We start from the raw sequence: 20,968 nt of genomic DNA, 5'->3' as shown, positions 1-20,968 counted from the left end.
CTGTCTTTGATGATGATGATGATGATGATGAGTGTTGGCCTAATCTGATGGTGCAATCAATACGATACAAATATCCCACGCCTGAGGCTGTCATGCAGAGCAGATGCATCTGGTGCTGCATCGGGCTCATGATAAAGTCTACTAGTTTCTCGACCGCAGTGGTTTTTAGGACGGCCTTTCCTAACCCGTCCTTCCTCCGGGAAATGCAGTATCGCTGGTACTATAAATATGGACATTCTGATCGCCTGAGAAAGACAACTTACCGCCTTCATGCTCGCATCGCAGAGGAAAATATGATCTTACCGCCAGTGGCTTCTTTCTCTTGGTTTGACAGGTCTCATTTGCCCTTTCTGGGACCATGCAGAACAAAATTTCGGTCAATGTAGCCCGCGAGGTCATTGCAGAAGTCTAGCCCGACCAGTGCGCCCAATTAGCAGCTTTAAGCCGTTTAAAGGTCAAATTCTAAGCTAGTGATTGATAATGAGCATAAAATACGGCCATTGAAATAAGCAGTCTCCTTAAATATGCTGTCCTCTGATGGCTATAATAAGCAATGTACTGGTTGATAGTATTAGCTGTTTTCTTGTCTTGTGTGACGGCTGAGTACTCTGAGTATAGGCACCATTTATTGTTATCCAACAAGCTATGGGAATTTTTCGAATATTCATATGTAGCCATTTTAATAAGGGTTATGCCAAAGTAATCCCATGGGATTAAGCTAGTAAGAAAGGCTTCCAATCACGGCAAGCCGAAAATTGTTGGTCACATTTTTTATCCTTATTAGCACTTGACTCATTTCAGAACAAGAACTTAACGACCACATGGCTAAAACACGTGACCGCCCAACATGCCTTTACAACTCCTAAATCGGTGGTCAGTCACAGTGAAGTTTCAATGTTAGAGACAATGGTTGCATTCCGTTCAAACCAACATAAGAGACTATGCATTTGACAAGGCCATCAGATTTAAAACGCTTTACAGAATTGGTCAACGCTGCCTGATCCAATATTTACCCCCTCTAATGAAAGGTTCAAAATTATACGAAAGAGGATTTGAAAAACACACCAAGTCATTCCTCTCATCATCACCCCTTTGTAAAGATAAGCAAATAAACCAGCAGGAGGAAACTAACGAAGTGGTATTTGCCTAGCCCGAGCTTTTGTTCTCGTTAGTAGGAGGCCGTACCAACCAACCTAGAATTGAACCACAGCAACCAAATGAGCTTACTAAGATTGGTTATTCTGACGATGGAATTCCAAGAAATGAAAAGAAAGCGAAGCTTAAGAGGTACTAGGTGCTTCTCTTCGTGACGTGGAATTTAATTCATGATTCCTATCTTGATTAGTGACTGTACAAGGGTGACGAAACGCTCCCCCAAGAATGAAATATGCAACACCGTCCGAAGTCAGTCAATAGGAAAACGGCAACACGCTGCTCAGTGTGGCCAACAGTATTATTTTCACCGGATGCGAAATACCAGTGTAGATAGAATGATTTCATTGACTTTAGGTAAGACGTCATTCAGGTAGCTGAAGTATGATCCAGGTTTGACAAGCACAAACTGGATTATCACATGCCAGCTGACCCAGTTTGCCTAGCAGAAGCTGCGTTGAAGCTCATCTGAATCTGCTTCCACCGAAAATAACCCAACTGGGTTACGTATCGACACTTACGGCTAATTCATAACAATGATATACAGGAGATGCGTAGTCGTGTATCATCATACAAACCGTAGGAACCAAACCTGAGCTGTAGCCAAATTACCGACATCCAAGGAGTCCATAATCCGACATACCTTCGAGAAGCAATAAACATCGTCCAGCTGCAACACCCTTTTGACGCTTTATTGCCATACCATCCGATCAGTGAGTTCGGGCCTTAACAACTGAGCCATCTCGGGCTTGCTTCCGGAAAAAACGTCAATTCAGTTCCTCGTTAGACGCCCATTCAAACCCAAACGAACTTGTTCAAGATTCCTTGCCAACTTTTTTCTACCGCAATTGCATACTGTCTAGTCTGACACATGCGTTTAGTGTTAATTAAGTTCCAAAGTTCTAAGAGTAACATCACAGAACTTGTGATCAAGAAACAGTAATAACAGATTCACCAATTGTTTACCAAAACTTTGAAAAGAGTAATAATTCCTATTTGTAACGAATCGGGGGTTTCAAACTAGGTTAATTTGCGCCTTCTCGATAAACTGTCTCAATGCAATATTACATTTTGGTTCCTATCTTATCAGGAGAATAAACCAAAAATATGTAGCGCGACGTGTTGAACTATAAGGAAATCAGATACGTGTATTGGTTGTCTATCAGCTGGCTGTTGCTTCACTTGCCGAGCCTGGCAATCAACTTGCAGACGTCATCAAACGAGGAGACATCATCAGTGCTCACATCACCATCGACGTGCAATGATGTCTCCTCATTTGGTGACGAAATGTCTGTAAGTTACTGGCCAAACTTGCACAGCAAACCAACAGTCGCCTGATTAACAACGCAAAATGTAGATATCTCCATCGCCGAGCGATGGATTCTCGAAAAGTGGCTGACACTGAGCCATGGTACCTTAAATTTCTGGACAAATCACCTGATGAATCCAGATGCTGAGTTGTGGAAGCTTCGACTTTCCTTCCCAGTGTCTTCAACACTTGGGCTGTATTTTACACACGCTTGATTACTGGAATACGTGCAATATTCCAGTTACGCCCATGTACAAGCTTCCAATGCTTCGAGCTTTCTGCCTGAGAATGCCAATCACTATTTTGACACTACACCCACTGTTTTTGAGTACCGACCGCTAAACTGCTAGAGCCGATAAATAAAACGGCTTGTGAGTACATGTACTGCGCAAGGATAGCCGGATTTCAAAGAAGCACGTTTCAAATGTACGGTGATACGTCTGGCGAAGAAGTACACTTCGCCTGGTATTGTCATCTCACACATGACCCTGAGAAGCAAATAACCCATTCGCGCCTCATTTCAGCACACTGATCTAGTTCACACGCACAGAGGAAGGTCTGTGGCAAAGTGCTGGTACATTCTCGGGTGAAAAGTGTACATAGTAAGCGAATAGGGAAGTTCGGCTTGCAGAAATTAAATTGTGATATCTTCGAATAACCAGGGGTGGGTTTTCTACAAAAAACGCCTCCGAAATAAAACCGCATCCTGATTAAAAACAGTTGGTATTACTGTACCTCAACTAACTCCAATCCACTGTGAAAGGGAGAAAGACAAGGTGCAGAAGCTCTTAAACAACTGAACGGTTGACGTCACTGATAGGCCAGTGTGGCCACCAGAGGTTAGGGATAGCGGAAGAGCAACAGACAAGTCACTAACAACAAGCGGGTCAACAGGTCCGACTAGTAGACTAAATGTCTTTCGTTCGGTGACAATTGGTTAGGCTAGGAGACGGAAAACTTTAGCATGTCCATACAAAATGTCCCTAGTCCGCGTCCACTGGAAGTCGGTGAGAAAGAAAGAGGAACTATCAGTTAATAGGTAGAGAGACCGGGAACAAAATTAATCGGACTGATCTCAGATAGATATTGTCTATGTGCGTGTTGGTTTGGGTGAGGAATAATTGGTCAACAAATGGTTTTCTATTTCTTGGCGAGAAAAATACGACATTGAAAAAAGCATACCGACAGAAGTGTGAGGTAATATTCGGGGAAAGTAATGAAATGGATGAGGTGAACGGGGCAGAAAGGAACAAATAGAGAGCTGATTATGGAACTCAAGGAAGTGAAAGAGAAGGAAAGCTTGCTCATTAGAAATGAAGAAGAAGAGTCGGAAAGACTTTGGCAATATGGCGGACACGTCTTGTTCACGACCCACAATGGGAATAGGCACGTGAAGTCTGGTTAAAAAATTGGACTACGACACAACAAACAGCAATGTCATTGTGTATAAAAAAATCCTGTAAAAGTTGTCACACAAACAGCTGCTCAAGGACGACTAGTGGTAGTTTGATCATCACCAACGTCAGCAGAAACCTAGTAAGTGAATTTTTTGAAAGAGAGGGGGGCGAAGAGGGCATAGATACGGATAAGTTGGAAGGAGGTGAGCAAAACTTTGGGGACCTGTAAGTTTCGGTGTGTTTTGGAGAGCCATGGGGACCGTGTTGGCAGCTCTGAGTGCAGCTGAAATGCTAGAAACAACCGGCTCAAATAGGAGGCCAAATTTTGGAAAGGTGCTCATAGAACGCTGTATAAAACCGCACGGCTTGACTGATGCTCGTTGTGCAACACAGCTCGCGGCAGGAATGCATTGCAAGCTGTGGAAAACCGACGTCGGCTGTTGCGATTCCCAGTTGTGACGATAGCAATGGCCCAATCGTGCTACCACAGTGCATATCTTGCCGGACTACGAACTCCTATGAAAGAAGGCAAACGAAAACACAGTAGACAGTAACATATACTGTAGTTTAATCAATAAAAAACAACCAACCTACAACTTGCACTAAGCTGGATAGCGAGCTAATTCAGTGACCCAATTGGACGATAATGAAAAGACCGCCTTAGATTTCAGACAGGAACACTAGCACAACGAGATTTCAGCCAGACCGTATTGGAAAATGTACTTCTTTTGCGTTGAACTTTCACGCCGCTTCAAGCATCTCACGGGTTGATTGTTGTTCATGCGCGAACTCCTTGGTGTGTTGGAGAGCGTAATTGCGTATTCGAAAGTCGACCGTGTTTCACCAGCGCTCACAATTTATACATATGCGCTGCTTTTACCGCACATGGTGAATCACAAGTAATAAAAAAACCATCAGGTTGCGTCCCATTCAAAGGGGATTTGACATTCTGAAAAGCAGCTGACGTGTGAACCATGGGTTCTTCTATAGTCATACACACTTTTTAAAATGAGTTTCAAACGGCCAAATCTTGTGATCATGTTTTCGTTTCAGCACCCTTGGACCACCGAACTAGAATTTGATTTGAATGATCCACGCCGGTACGTGTTCGTATATAGGTCGGGCTCAAGGCTCAGATCATAGCAGCCACGGTCAAATGAGCAAGTATGGGTCAGTGATCAACGCGTCCCCTTAGGATCCGCTGTGCTTCCTTCTAATACGCAAGTAAAAAGCTAATCATTCAGCTGTAACACCCTTTAGGTGGCTGGTTGCCATATACCCGAAGGAAGCATGTGGGTTGAAATACTGTCAGGTTGCAAAAGCGAGGTGGAGTTCAAGCCACGGACCTACCGGTCAGTAAATTCGCGCTCTAACCACCGAGCCATCTCGCGCAAAGCACAGTAAATGAAAAAAACGTTCCGATCAGACTTCCCCAAAAGGAAATGTCGCCCTGTTCATTCAAGTGCCTTGTTAAACAATTAAATGGTTAAGTGATGAAGTAAAATGCTGACATTGTGCTAAAAACGCATATCCAATCCCGTGTTGATCCGTCGCTGTCATGGAAGCCGGTGGGCTAATTCGGCCACGTACTGACTGTATTGGTTATGTGACTTGATCATTATCAAAGGACACAAAAGTGAGCCATGACCCGATGGAATATGTAGAAGTTAACAGCTGATCTACCCAAATAAGGGAAATATTATAAAAGTTTAGTCGAAAAAATTTACTATGGAATTGCTTAAAAGGCAGTCCCTTTCCAAAGGGAGACCGCCACAATTCAAAGGAATGAAAAACACGTGTTGTTGGAAGAACAACCTCAGAAGGGAATAAGAATGTCCACTTCCCAACAGCAGACCATGAAAGCGTGGAGTGTCATAAATTTACAAGAATGATACACAATAAAAGTTGCATTTCAACTGTGAAAAGTATAGGACAGACTAAGGAAACCCAGGTGAAACACGATGTCCAAACTTCACCCAAAAATGACAGCACCGTCCGGTGTGCTAGGAAGCCGGAGCCGTACAGAATACTTGATGAAACCACGTATTGATCGAATTAGCAATTAACCACTGTCAGTGGGAAAAGTGTTCAACATGTAAATCAGGAAATTAGCAATTAGAGAAAACAGAACGATCCTTTCCGGAGTAAAAAACAAACCCAGTAACCTACCTGGACCGGAACATCCGCAAGACGCGCCAACTGGCGAACGGCTGCAGCAGTCAAGGAATTGGTCGCATACCTCTGGTTTGAGTTGCACTTCAGTACGATCCCACGGTGAAAGAGTGGTCGGTGATTCGGTTCATGGCGATCATGATATGATGGGTGCAGAGCATGAGCTTGATCCGCTGAGAGAAGAAAAGACTTGCTTAGCGATTCTTCGAAATGGGTGGCGGACACTGCGACCGGGTTTTCTCCGGAGCCCGTACTCAGGGTGTATTTGTCCTCAGCAAGTGTATTGGCCATACGCCGCAAAATGTTCATTGTATGTTGCGAGTTAGCTCCTTGGGTAGAAACAGAGCCGATTTCCTCGTGATCGAATAGGCAAACAACGCGGATTGAAGATTCATCTGCTAGGCTGCTTAGAGAATCGACCATTCCGTGTAGCCCGGCATAGGAGTTGAATAAGTTATCCAATCTCGGTGCATGGATGAACTCATTATGCAAACCACCAATACGAGCAGGTTGGAAATCGGCCAAGCAGAGCTCTAATTCCCACGTATCCATGTTGTCTGTAGTCCCTGTTTGTTCGGACACTAGTTGCAACAGACCGGTAGAATGACGACGACGACCGCAAAAACCAAACATCGAATTCGGAGCACTCGATGTGGGTGCAACCAAGTCGTTGCTTGAGTTCACCTATTGGTGTGAAGAAGATGCGATGGAATAATGAGACGTGCTCACAGCAAGAACAGATCGGGAGAGTATATAAGAAACTAGGGATTTATTTTGCTCTCGCGAGAGAAAACAAAAAAATGCAAAATATTTTGTTCCATCTGCACTCATCCTTCTCCCGTTATTGCACAATTACTCTGGTTTTAACGCACCAAAGAGTGAAGCAACAGACTCAAGTTTCGCGCAGCAAAAAATTAGAAAACCAATTCACACACCAATGGGTCGACCGCAGTATGGACTCAATTCCCAAAAAGTACCTGTTGGAGTGAGATGACTCTGGTATCTGGGATTGCGAGTTGCAACGAAAAACGCCCCTGATAATTTCTGGAAGTGATATACGGTTGGATCGAGCTGACACTGGCACCTGTAACAATGTACTCGGTCCCAACTAGGAATTGTATGTGCTGGTGATGAACCAAAATGGGAGTTTGCAAAACAAGATCGTTGAAAGTGGAGAATGTAGACAATGAGTTTATGATTGTCAAAAGTGGTATGCTGGTAAGATCAACATATTCTCCATTACCGCTGGTAATATTCGTTTAAGTAACGTTGTTGCCTGTTGTTTTGACATCCAGTTTCAAGGTTCTATCAGCAGACAATTAAGTTTACCCGCTAACGTCGTTTCAACCTAGAAGAAAGAATATCATGCGTCCTGACGGAATGTATCAGGAAGTTCTTGTGATTTGTTTCACTGATAAAATGAAGTTTTTTTCGGCAGAACACCCAAGAGATCGACCAAAATCGCTCTCTGGACGCTACAAGCCTTGTGTTCGCTGACTGTGAAATTGAATTAAGGAAGAACACCTGCGTGTATTAAGAGGTAGTGATTACCGCTGCAATCCGGTCAGTCATTTGATACCTGCTGTTGACTTTTCTTGATATTCGCGGTTAAAAGACTATTGCCATCCAGTACCCCGTTTTTCATCTGTCGATGGTGCTCAATTTCAGTTGCTCGGCCAGATGGAAAGGTAGAGGTAAAGAGGGACTACCAAAGTGGAACAAGGTCTCAGTTGCAACTGTATCCTCAGTACCACTACATTCGAGGTGACTCAGTACTCTAACGGATTCTTCTGTGGGAACAAGTGTTAGCCGTACTGTAGTTGAGCTCAGACGCGGTAAAATGCAGTTGAATATGGATGCCCACTATGCTTACTGTGCGTCATAAGACCTAGAGTTGTTTTCACGGTTATCTGCAAAGATAGCCAACAGCTGCTCCCTTTTCTCACATCGTATGTGTTATTTTGGGTAATTTTTGATGAGTACAACCATCAAAACCATAATTTGAGGTGTTTACATACGCCGATGCTTACAAAAGCTCAGCCTAAACGCTACGCGTCTCACTCAGGTTTTTCATAGTCCTGATTTTTTTTTATGGTGATACCCCCCTCTCGCAGACAGGAAGAACAGTTCGTTTCATCAGAGCCTCTCCTCCTGTGACCTTTCATCCAAATGAACCTAGGTCATTACTGAATGCATTTACTCCTGAGGCGTACGAGACTGAACTTGAAAGCGCATCGTGTCAATACCAAATAGCTCCATTGGTAGCAAAAACGTAGTCAGCGGTCCCATAAAATTACGAGATCGCTTGCCTTATGTAATACACGAAACAATAAGTAAAGAAGTGTGAAGGCAAATAGTCCAAATTGCCCTCCAAAGAGGGCAATAGAGTAAACCAAGCGGGTCGTCGAAACTAAGGGGTTGGAATTCTTCCACTTATTACTGACTGATTTTGAAGTGCAGTTTGGAGGGATTCGGTACCTCTGATGTTAAGAGGAATTATACCGCAAACTAAATAGGATGGGAAATCGTCCTTCAGTGTGAGCGTCGGTCGTCGTTGTGCGTGTCATACCGAAAGCGGAGAGGGGTCGATGAGAAGAGCGTTTAGGACATTCTGACGAGATGCGGGCAACTGACCAACAGCGAATTCAAACAACCGCAGGAAATCCATAGCAGTATTTAGGCTTTTTTTATGGTAATGATCGAAGCTTTGCCAGAGAACACCACGGTCGATATTGTGTGCCAGGACCTGTTTTAGAGAGGGGTCCAGGTCGTCAAATTCGATTAGGAGCGTAGAAATACGGATCAAAAGCTTGGAGAGAGAGCGACGAACGCTCGACAATGACAACCATAATGTGCCCCTTAGTGGAATTTCAACCTGCCAATGCTGCCCAGCTATCGCAAGATACAAACTGAACACATTGAGTAGTCTACTCTGATTTTCAGACATGCGTGATTCCTGTCACACAGCTGGTAGTTACACACACCACTATGAGAGCTATTCACTCTGGACCTTTTTGTTCAGATTGCGAAAGCCATGTATGTTTGTGTAAGTTGAGACGCGAACTATACATCTGAGACGCCTGTCAGACACACCAACACGGTGCAGCATGCCTATAGAAGACAAGCCCCTCTATTCGCGTACCCAATGTTGAAGTCAACAATGAAAATAATAACCAAAGAAGAGAAGAACAGCGTTGTTTGATCAGAGTCATTGAACAGTTGAATGTGATACTATATGTATGTGATACGATAATCACATGAAGTGGACAAACAACACATGGCGGTAATAGGGTGTCGAAAGATCGTAACATTAAGATAATATCAGCAAAAGACAGCGTGCTAGCGCGTGGGTGCTAGTGCGTACGTTCGCAAACAAATGCGTGGTCCGGAAACAATCGGCTGTTCATAAACGCGCTCATCATCAGCTGAGCTGCCAATCACGCCAGGAGTGTATGAACATTGTGGATCCAGGTTAAGACGATCAACACAGCCTGTGTTGATACCATTTCAGAAAAAACTGAAGACGCGTACACAATTGGATAGCTATAGCTGACGTCCAAGAAGGGTGATGTATGCAACCGAATCGCATACACACAGACAGAGGTATACGAGGGCCGACAATCGAAGTGACAGAATGGTACATGTGACACTCTCGAGGGTATACTGGCTGTAACGAGGTCTTGTGCAGTACGCTGAATGATGCTTGCGGTGCCCCATGAGCTTGGACGAGGCCATATAAATTTCCGTTACTCGCTAGCTAACGAGTACTAAGGATCGGGCACGTAATATACCAATGACCAGCGCAAAACTGATTGGGATGTAGCAGAAAAATGAGTTTCCTTAACACTCCAGTCTTAAACATAAGATGAGCAACAGGCCCGTAGTTCTGAAGGCCAGTATAAGTCAATCAAAAATGAATCGGAAGATAACGGCGCTAAGACACTGACAGATATCGGGTGTGTCAAGACGTTCTCTCAATGGATCTAACCTAAGGCAGTTTACAGTAGCAACAGTGTAATGCTTGAATTTGATTGCATATGTTAAACAGCCGACTTAAAATCAAGGTAGAGTTATGCATAATTCCAGGTGAATCCAGCTTGGAGAAACACATGAAAATTCTCTCATGTCAATTCACTATAAGTCTTCCGGAAAATAATCACTGAGTTACGGTCACTGCATTATCTTCTAATCAGTGGTTGACTCAGTCAGACAACCTAAATACTCCTGAATGGTCGGGTATTTTATCCGAACTAGTAGTCTACTACAATAGAGAGCTTGAGATATACCAAGCCATGGGCTTGACATCAAACCATACACACCCAAGCAATCTCACAAATAGTCAAGAGAACTTCCAGAAACTAGAATTGATATTCTCTCCGGTATCAGACAAAGCTACGTTAAAAAACCACCAACGTTGGATCATCGATATTACCAAAGGACTGTACGCAGACATTGGATAGGCCATTGTTTTGCGGGTAGGCCAGATCAGACGGAGCCACGTGATACATACTGTGTCATCAACTACCGACTCCATCCTCTTACTTCACATCAACAGAGGAAACTGTAGTAGTTTGGATATCTACCATATGACGTATTACAGGAGACTGCCAACGGTCCTCAACTACCGGCAATTTTCACCAAGAATAGGAATTATAAACGTAGTTCAATATATTGACTGTTCAAAGACAGCATGAAGATTTAGAAAGCACTGAAATCAAGCGATGGTTATCGTGATGCTTCAGATCAATCAAGCGCGAAATACTCGCGGTAAGCCATCATAGAGTACAACGAATCTGCCACCTAGGTTCGGCAACCGAGGTAGATGTCAAGCGAACCTAAACCTAAACAGACAAGCAACAGATCATAGTCAACGAGAAACTTTGCTATACTCCCTCGCAAATATCAGAGAAAACGGGGGGCTTGATACTTGCTTATCAAATATTTAATGAGCAGAACTAGTCATACCACTATTGATTGTTTGCAGCAATCAGGTGGGTACAGTGAGTTACGCACAAAAGCCCAAAAGTTAAATAGTTCAAATATAGGTTTATCAACGAATGAAGTACTACGAACACAGTGATAAATAAAAATGTGCAAAACTCAAATCGTGGTTACACCGGGTTAGGTACTACTACTTCCAGATGGGATCCTGTACACATAGGCAAATAGGAAACAGTACACCTACCCGAAGTTCACACCGAATCAAGACAAAGGGGCCATAAGATGGCGAAACCTACGCAGTTGATTTAAACTATATGTGCGATGACAGGGTGAAAAAGCGTTCAAGCCAAAACAAAAAGGGACAAAGGTGCAAAGCAGAAACAACAAAACGAGGAATTCTGTCGTACACAACAGGAATAGAAAAAAGGATCTACATCGGAAATAACTTCCATAAGAAGCCAAATGCTTTGTTTGTATCTAAACCATTCCCTTCTTTTTTCTCCCTTTCTTCTTTCGTACTTTTAGATCGCTTGCCATTTTTCACTTTTAGTACTTAAACTGCCATGAATTACAAAATTTCAACGCGCGAAGCGACTGTAAAGCAGCGTGTTTTCACAACAGCTCTATTACTAACACACAGGAACAAATGAGATGACTGTGTCTGGAAACTGTGTCGTGGGAAACCTGACTATGCATAGGGGAGGATATGGAACGACCGAAGTGGATGATAGCCGGGAGTAAGTTTCTGGATCACCGTAACATACTGTCTCATCACGTGGCGTCAAAACTCGTGAGTGAAATTTACAATTATGATTTCGCAGTTCCGGTACACAGTAGCCTCAAATTCGGTATCCGAGCTACAGATTGGTATCTTTGTTTACCCAGCTTGCCACTACGTCTTACGGTTTCGGACCCCACTTGGTCAATCCGATAACTTTGTGAAACGAAACTGGGACCACTTCTGTGGGACATTGTAGGTATGCACAGCTGCGTTTTCTCTTCTTCCTGATAACTCGTTGCCCATGAGTTGCAACAACCTTTCCCCCATAATGTTAATAAATCGAAGTCTCGAATGCCATTCGGTATTGTTAATTTCCAAAATCTGAATGTCGAACTAGGATTCTGTTCAACTGAATGTACATCAGACCAAAGATGTCCGAGCTTACTAACATCGCATTGTTCAGAAAGTGTAAGCATGAGAAATTGGGGAAGTGTATCAGGCTCCAGACTACGTGATGTTCAGAGCTGCTTATTTCAGTTGAGTCTCATGTCACGTGGAGCAGTGACTGGACGACGCCATAATTACAGATGAAAATAAACTCCCTTTCGATCGATTAGATGGATGATAGTATCAGTCATGACACTCGATGTGTAAACGTAGGGAACAGGAAGACTTCTATCGCCAACTAATAGCAGGTGTCAACAAGGATGAGACAATGCAACAGTGCACACCTACTGCTCCACGTCGATGCAGTGCCAGTTTTGTGACGGGAACACATCAAACAGACGAAAAACTACACATGCGACTTCAACGAGAGCCCGTGAAGTACATTAGCATGTAACGCGCAAAAGCTCATAACCTGAAGATCAAGCTGGAGGCCGCTTTGAATTGAGACTGTAAAAGTATCAATCAGTATATGATTGAGCGAATCACTAAAAACATAGTAAAGTAGATCAAGGGACCCTACGACGGTCCTACAGGTGTCGAATCCGTTTTCTCTTACTCTTTGGGTGCTCTCATTTGCTTCCTTTCCTTTAGTGGCTATACACAAGAAAGGGTCTGGTTTCTGATAGGATCCGCAACCTGTTAACCACAAATTTGTTTCATCTCACGATTAATAGTAAAAACAAAGTAATCAGTGCCAGCTTGTATTTGTAGCATGTTAACTGTTCTCGTTAGTGTTGTAGTGACATTCCTGTAGAAACATGTACCAGCTTTCGACCAACGAAGTGCATGGCCCCCAAGCTAAAGCAGGGAACTTAATCAAAGCTAGACTACCTAGACCAGCTTCCTTTGAAGTTCAGTGGATTTATGGATCTAAGCGCAACTCACATCCGCAGGTTAGAAAACGAGACAGCTACACTGCTAGAGGACGAATTGAGTCGTGAACCACTAGGTGAATCTTCCCATACAAAACGGAAGGGCAAACTGCGGAAGGTCCTAAATGTGATACGGATCTCGTCAATAATACTAACAAAACTATCGAAAGAACGCACTCTGCGATTTCTGCCGAAAGATAAAGTGTCCGTCTTGTTCGACTGCCAAATACCTCGTAGTAAAATGCAGATAACAAGAGTCATCATAAGTTTGTGAATAGCGTTGGGATACCCCCCATATTGTTAGTACGATTCGTGTAGAATGATTAACCATTAACCACTAACCTGTCTACACTCGACTTGAAACGCCACAAAAAGAGCTCAAGACAACCGTGATGAGGCTACGAATGTCTGGAATTCTGTCGTTCGAACCCAACCTTAGCACCTCGACTGCTTCTGTCTAAGCTTGGGCAACCTGGCAGTATCTCAGCCCCTGTACTTCCTTTGAGTGGTATGGCAGCTATCGACCGGAATAATGTTACTTCTGGACGATTAGTACCGTTTATTACTATTGCGAACAAGACCCTTTCAAGTGCGCCAAATGAAACTCTAGAACGACTTGCGATTAAAGAGCTACCCTAACTTACCGAGAGTAGCTTCACAGTTTCCAAACCTTTGCGTTTTCTACGGCTTACATCTAGCAAGGGATACTGCGTTTGTGCGACTTGAAATGAGTCCACCGATTTGGCGTGCACTAAATAGAATAAATGCGCACAGACAAAAGCCGTTGTCCAAATGACAGTGATATAAATGAAAATTAAAATTAAGTTGTTGACTGTGATGCAGTTCTCGTTGTTCGTATTATCAACATCGTTCGACTGGTTGCAAACGGAATTCCACAATCAATAAGCCCTCTATTTTTCCTTATTTTTACTTCCGCGTCAAGACTTCGGTGAGGCGCAGTACCATTTTCCAGGTGTTCAACCAATGGGCTGAATAAGCTCGTTCAGAAAGTATAATTCAGCAAACTAAAGAGACAAAACTAGCAAACTAGCGTCCAATTAGGAAAGAGGAATATATGAGTTACATCGGATGCCCTTATCTAAGGGGACTAAAAAAAAGCGTGCGAATTAGGTAGAAACTGTCCATGGGACAGCGAAGCATAGTCAAAACTTACTTGGTCCATCAATTCCGTGCACAAAATAGGAACTACGTGTTGTTCAGTGTTCGGATTGAAACCGCTTGTCTTTATATCCTGGTTGAGATGAATAGCCAAGCTGGGTACACATGCAATCGGACGATCGATGTGAATCAGATGTTCTTGTAAGCGTCCGCCAGCGCCAGTTGTCACCGCACGGCCAGCTATTTTGAGCTCACGGTCAAACCAGGTGTACCAAAGGCCACCACCGTATGTCTCCACGCCCAGCTGGACATAACCCTCTTTGATGCGTTCCGATATGGGCTTCAAACGAAGACATGGACTATCTGTGTGTGCACCGAGCAGATGAAAACCGTTTCCTGGCTTGAATTTACCGCCAATCGCAGCTGCTATGAGTGTAGACCCGTTTTTCTTGATAAAAACGCAGTCACTGGGTTTCAAGCGCCACGTATCTCCTTCCTTCAACTCACGAAACCCGGAGTTCAATAGAAGTTCACAAGCCGAGTGTACAGCTGGAAACGAAATAAAAAGTGTTACAGTGCTGAAGCGGACGGCTTTTGTAATCGGAATTATCGAAAAAATGTTGTAAGGAACAAATGGGCTGTACTGTGATCAATTCGACGGTCATGTGTCAGCGTAAAGCAAAAAAATTACACCGTCCTACATAGAGTATCAAAGTACGTGCCGATCAATAGGTCGGTAAGGAAGTCACAGGGTCAACTGCAATTGGGTACTCTCGCGAGAAATGGTGGGCCAGTCTATCGCTTGGCGTGTGCTTCTCACCACGATATGCACAACGTTGACTGCGGATTTAACGTTCGCCCACCGAAGGAGACAGGAGATTGGCGCTGTGCCTAACAGGCAATGCCAATCGGTCTTGTTTATCATTTATGCATGAAACATCCTCGAAACCATTCAACAAAAGACAGTGTCAATGAGAAACCACAAACCCACCGATGCATCAGGAAGTAAACAGAAATTCTAAATCATGTGAGGTCTCAGTGCACAAAGAGCAGTCCCTAGCACAAAAATCCCGTAATTGAATGTCTTAGGCTCTAAATGTGATGATGCCAAGCATGTTTGCGGATTGGCACTGATGATCAGTTGGAATAAAGCGTGGCTGTAAAAATGTACGATCTGATGTCCTTTCAGCGTTTAGAAACCACAGAATTGGATAAACCGATTGGACTGGAACAACTATGCTGAATTTCGTTTTTGGAGAGTATAAGGGATGGGGATGTCAAAGTTATCCAATCTCCTTTGGGAGGTTAACATGATGCATATTAACCAAATGTTATTGTTTATGGCATTGGGACGAAGTGTACCACTTAAAGGAGAGGCTACTCTGACCACTGGTGAGGTGTGTTGTAATCCAGAACGCGGCCCAACCACCTCAACCTTACTTGAAACCAAAGTTTGTTAACACTCAGGAGGTTGATAGCTGACTTAAACCAGATAGGCCATGATACAGTTCAGAGCAACGATAGAGCACTGTATGCAGGACGCTACAGATGAAGTATGATGTGGTAAGGCCGGAATACAGGTTACTCCAATGATACTCCATCTATCACCGATCAGGGATTCACTGATCCGAATAAAGGACCGAGTGCGCAAAACGTTCAAGGGGCCGTAGATGGTGATATCCGTTATGTTCTGCTAAGAGGCGCAGCTGGACCTCACAACAGTTGAGTCGCAGATTGTTGCTACTTGCCATATGAAACGCAGACAGCTCAGCAGAAACATTGATCATCTCAACAACTAGTCCAAGATTGACCAAAACATCGGGGTGAAATGTGAAAAATGAAACCAAGCCACAGTGAGTAGCTTCAAAATACCGATCCATGTCAAGCTGAACTTGATGAGAGCGATTCTGTGCATACCTGTACTGTTCTCAATAGCACTATAGACTATATACGGTCGGTCATGGCAACTAACAGTGTATTCAGTGTGAGATCACGCCTCGGAGCATCCGTCCGCAGTTATTCACCAGGATCAAAATGATAGCCATCTTTTTTTTCCTGGTTAACTCATTCCGTCAAAGTTGGAAGCAATGAAACAGCAATCACCGGCCAGATACGTTGTGTTAACAGACGATGCTGACTGGAACTCGGGGACTACGGGCGAGTCGCAGCGGCTGACAGAGGCGTAGTGGGTATTCGAACGTTCCACCGAAATCATGAGTAGTGTATTTTGGAGAAAGTGAACCGACATCTGAACTGGCTAGCCTATCGGAATTAGCCGGGGACAGGGTAATTTAATTCAGAAACACTAAAGTAGTTTTCCAAAAAATTACTCAGCCCAATAAGTCAGCATGTTCCAAAGGAGAGCGACAGAATAGTTCAAAAACGGAACTATCCATGCCTTCATTCGTACGGGCTGACAGAACTAGGCTTTTTATCCAAATACGATATGCCTGAACACTATTGTTTCTGTGGCCGAGAAATAATCTCTTAGATTCGCGGGGTGCTCCGACTCGGTCCGTATGAAATAATGGCTACTCATTCCATTTTATTTATAATCTGATCACTTGTATCGGACAAATGAGTCGAGTATGTTGACTGACTGTCTTCGAAGCCGGACAAGTCCTCAAAAGATAGCGGACAGCACCAGATCATCATGAGAGTAAGGTCGACAAAATAAACATGCGATCGCAGTGCAGCATACTAGCTGTGCTATCGCATCAAAAAGCAAAGCAGCATTCAACAAGCCCTTGAAGATAAAATCGCCAAAAACATTGCAATAACCAGTCCGTACGTAAGAGACGGATCTTGCACAAGTGATCAACTAGACGCGTGTAAACATAAAAGAAGCGGTTCATTGTTCAGTGACGGTACGCACAATGGTGCGGACGTGCGAGTAACCGCCATCCACTATTAGCTGGAACTCTCACACTGCGAGAGAGGTTGAGCCGATCAATGCGACAAGTCCAGAAGGTAGGCTGTACAACATTACATACAAACGAGTGAGCATAGACGCACTATTACAACACATGAGTGAGTGATTAAGAGCAATTATACAATCGGTCTATTCTGTCCAAGGCGAAGCGCACGAACGAACGCGCCCGTTTGTGTGCGCGCTAGATTCAGGAAAAAGCTCGTTCCATGGTACAGTAGAGACCAACAGTCTTTAGAACATTAAGAGTGGTCGGAGACTAAACGACATCAAACTATACTAACTCTAAAGTCTTGGCTTTATATGGAGTTTGGACGCAAGGCCGAAAAGAACGACTATCACCAAAGATAGACACTATGGTCGCATTCGATTGGATACGCCACTATTTGAATTTAAATCAGTTCTTCGCCTCAAAAAAACGAAGTATCAGGTAGAGGTTTCCCATCAAAACTAGGCATAACGAAAGCGAGCAGGCGCTTACAAATCAAGTAAGCGGAAGGCTTACAAAAACACAAATTGGTATGTATGCAAGATTATTCGGAAGGCAGTGCTGAAAGCGACTTCCAGGGAGTGGATACATGTGACCATCGTTGTCTTGGTTCTGCGAGTTCTACAAAAAGATACACAATGGATTCAGCTATTGGCATTCGAAGGAGACGACACACTGTCCGGTTAGGGCATAAGCTCAGCAACAGTTGTTCTTCACTACGCTGAGTGCGACAGACATCAAAGCTACGGTTACCCATTACTATTGTTATGAGTAATATCACCATTGGTTTCATCACTGCTGTTTGTCTTTACATCATGCTCCAGTTTGTCAACTAGAAATGCGAGTTGTACTATGCCTTTGATTCTCGCCTAAACGGCGGACGAAGACACACTGGGGGACGTGCTATCGGAAGACCATCCTACCGCTCTTAATGATCAATGAGGAAAGCGGTGGCACCGAAAAATTGTGAAACGTGGTTGTAAATATGGGTGCGGAAAGGAAACAAAGTCAGAAAACCTGAACTGTAATGGACATAGATCGAGTGTACAATGCGATGTATCCCAACGGCATGATTATTGCTCAGTTGAACATAACTTCCTCAATAATATAGAATTCTACAATCGGGTGACAAAATTATACGGTGCAAAAGCCTTCCCAGACCATCTCCGGGAGATATCGTTGGCAGAGAGGAACACAGGTCTCCAATCGAATAGTAGGCGCCGTTTCATGAAGAGGGGATGGAAACTGGAAGTGCTCGTCGGATGATTACGCAGCCAGACCTTCAGATTGGTCTGACCAACCTGGTACGCACGACAATGTGGTGAAAGTCTGCAGCGATTGGTGGGTGGGTTAATACACCCAGACAAACTATTTTTGGCTGGGATTTCGAGCTCCATTGATTGGCTACCAAGGTGGTATATACACAGAAGTACCTCCTTTCGGTTTTAACCGGTACAGGTCCGGGACTAGTTGCTTTGCAGAAGAAAATTATCAAATTTTGGAAAAATTTGCAGAATCAAACACTGGTGTATAGGTAGTGCTTCAAATCAGCCCACAGTTTCGTAACAGAGGTCGATGACAAAGCCAGTGCCAATACTGTTTGGTCTGGCCGGCTGGAACATTTTTGTTATTAATTACGAAGAAAGTTAAAGCTGGATATTTGCGCTTGTCCGCCCATACCTAAAAGAGGAAACCACTGGAAGGTGGAGACGTAGGATCGTGTAAAAATCAGGGCCAAATAAAAATATTTGCCCAAATAAAAACTACCGACTGTTTATCAACCTCTTCTGAAACAATGACTTCTCAATCGGTTCCAAACCTTTTCCAATTGACCGGAAACCTTGTTTTCCAGGAGATCATGAATTCATATGACTAAGTTCGAAAGACAAGCCGATTGGAAACCCATGTCTGCCCTTAAAATTACGCACCATAACACCTGGAAACACGCGGCTGTGGGCCTCCCTCGCAGGCCATTTCCAGCTTTCCTAGGAATCACGCTTGCAAAGAATACCAAACAAATAAACACAACTAGGATTCAAAACAACTGATGAGAGGAACAATATTCATTTGACCAATGTTCTAAGAAACTGGGCCTTCAGCACCAACGACCACAAAGAAATGACAGTGACGGAAAATTTTCCTTCGTGTATCTATAGCAGGCAATAAGCAACCGCGACCACTGGCGTGTTCATCCGTTTGACCTCACCCCATGGAAAGCATCAGAGATCTGCACTGTTGATAGTACATTTTGCAGACGCCTTTTGTCATCCGTAAAGTATTAGCTCGCACACAAAAGGACTGGTCAACAACGTTGCTAACCAATCATTCGCATCACCAAACGAAAGGCTCCCGAGAGTAGCTGGCCTGGATAAAAAGTAACAAACTACGACGATCGTTGACAGCCTGTCAAGTGAAATTAAGATCGCACTCATGTGCCATCCACCGCACGATCCATAAAACGTGTGGCACCAGGTGGCAATGGTGTACTCAGCATGATGTAACCAATAACTGGTTACACAACAAACCAAATGCGATTGTCACGACTGTGCACAAACTCTTGCGGAACCTGGTCATCGGTGGCCACAAACTATTCTATCCGCTGACCTAAAATCCATTAGAAAAGCCAGTTCAGTACAAGCGCTAGAATGGCAAGCGCCTGCCTGTCTACGATGGTCCATTATTAAAGCCAGACGACCAGAGAAAAATCACACTGACTTACATATAAACTCAGTGACAGAATGAGCTATTTCTGAGCGAACAGTGGCAGTCAACGACGCGGCTGACCAAAAGTGCAGCCAGAAAAATTAGGATTCGGGAGATTTACATAATCTAGTTACAAAACTACCGAGATACTAGTAGCCAAGCAAGGCCTAGAAAAAAATCCTTTGGCCAGCCAGGGTTAGTAGAGAGCATTCTCTTTTAAAAACGGAAGGATTAGATGGTTTTGTATACAGCATTATGTGAGACTATGTACTCGAGGACGAGTAGAGCTGAAAGATCAGTGTTCACATCGAGTACTTGTGAAGTATCATTGATGTGGGAGAAATTGAGATTGAACTATCTTTTATAACACATGCGCAGCGCTCACTTACCAGCGACTCTTAAGTCCAATGGTCAAACAACTCGGTACTTCGTGTCAGGAATTTCGAAGTGCATTCGATAACTTAACTTCCAACCTTTGACAAAAACAACTGGCGTACAACCGAACACTGTTTCCACAGTAAATTTGAACCTACAGAAAAATATTTCAAATAAAATACGTTATGCACACCGATTACGTTGCTTAGTAGAGTAGAAGTGAACAGCGTGTCTGGATTCAAGGGCTATTGTCAATAATGTCGTAATCAAGCTGAACAGAACAGAAAAAGGACTCAGACCTGGTACGACTCTGAGTCGACAGTATTACAGAAAACAGAAAATAACAACCCAACAGTGTGGTATAAACCAATGTCCGGTCATACCATCATGTGTGGCGGACATGTAATCCGAAACCGGTGGCCGTACATGCGCAATAAATTCCAACGCAGCAGACCGAGGTGGCCAACAATTTGTTGATAAAAACAAATTAACCTGACCAGTTTTGAGTTCACCGGAAGTCCGAATACGGACCCAGACACCAAAGAAATGTATCAGTGTGTTGTGCAAATGGATCAACAAGTACTTTTCCCGTGGGTGAAAATGGCAACTGAAATGCCACCAAACAGCTTTGATGAGACGTCGAATGGTAGTGAAGGATTAATAGTAACGAAGTCACACATACTCCGAGGATAGTGTCATAAAAAAGAACCTAGTGGTGCCTTTTTATCGAACACGTTCATCTTTAACCCGCTTCATCCTAATCGAAAGCATAACATTAGTGTTCAACACTGATGCTCCCCTGCCTTACCGCCTAGCTGCCGCGTAATCGGATGGAGATACGA

The 20,968-nt window shown here is 43.7% G+C and overlaps 2 protein-coding genes across 2 annotated transcripts in view; one reads left to right on the top strand and one right to left on the bottom strand.

Moving 5' to 3' along the window:
• Window positions 1-2,892: 2,892 nt before the first annotated feature.
• The window catches only part of T265_06158 (hypothetical protein), a gene marked incomplete at both ends in the record, with an annotated part of 50,092 nt that continues 32,016 nt past the window's right edge, over window positions 2,893-20,968 (bottom strand). The window contains 3 exons of the mRNA XM_009171351.1: window positions 2,893-4,374; window positions 6,028-6,714; window positions 14,186-14,679. Of these exons, the coding sequence (XP_009169615.1) occupies window positions 4,165-4,374; window positions 6,028-6,714; window positions 14,186-14,679 (1,391 nt within the window). The remainder of the gene's footprint in view (window positions 4,375-6,027; window positions 6,715-14,185; window positions 14,680-20,968) is intronic.
• On the top strand, window positions 12,339-12,533 carry T265_06157 (hypothetical protein; the record flags this gene model as incomplete). The annotated part of the gene is made up of 1 exon (XM_009171350.1): window positions 12,339-12,533. The coding sequence occupies one exon, from the start codon at window positions 12,339-12,341 to the stop codon at window positions 12,531-12,533; it is 195 nt and encodes a 64-aa protein (XP_009169614.1).

This window comes from Opisthorchis viverrini (genome assembly GCF_000715545.1).
Source record: "Opisthorchis viverrini unplaced genomic scaffold opera_v5_122, whole genome shotgun sequence".
NCBI lineage: Eukaryota > Metazoa > Platyhelminthes > Trematoda > Opisthorchiida > Opisthorchiidae > Opisthorchis > Opisthorchis viverrini.
This window is presented reverse-complemented; position numbering and strand designations above follow the sequence as displayed.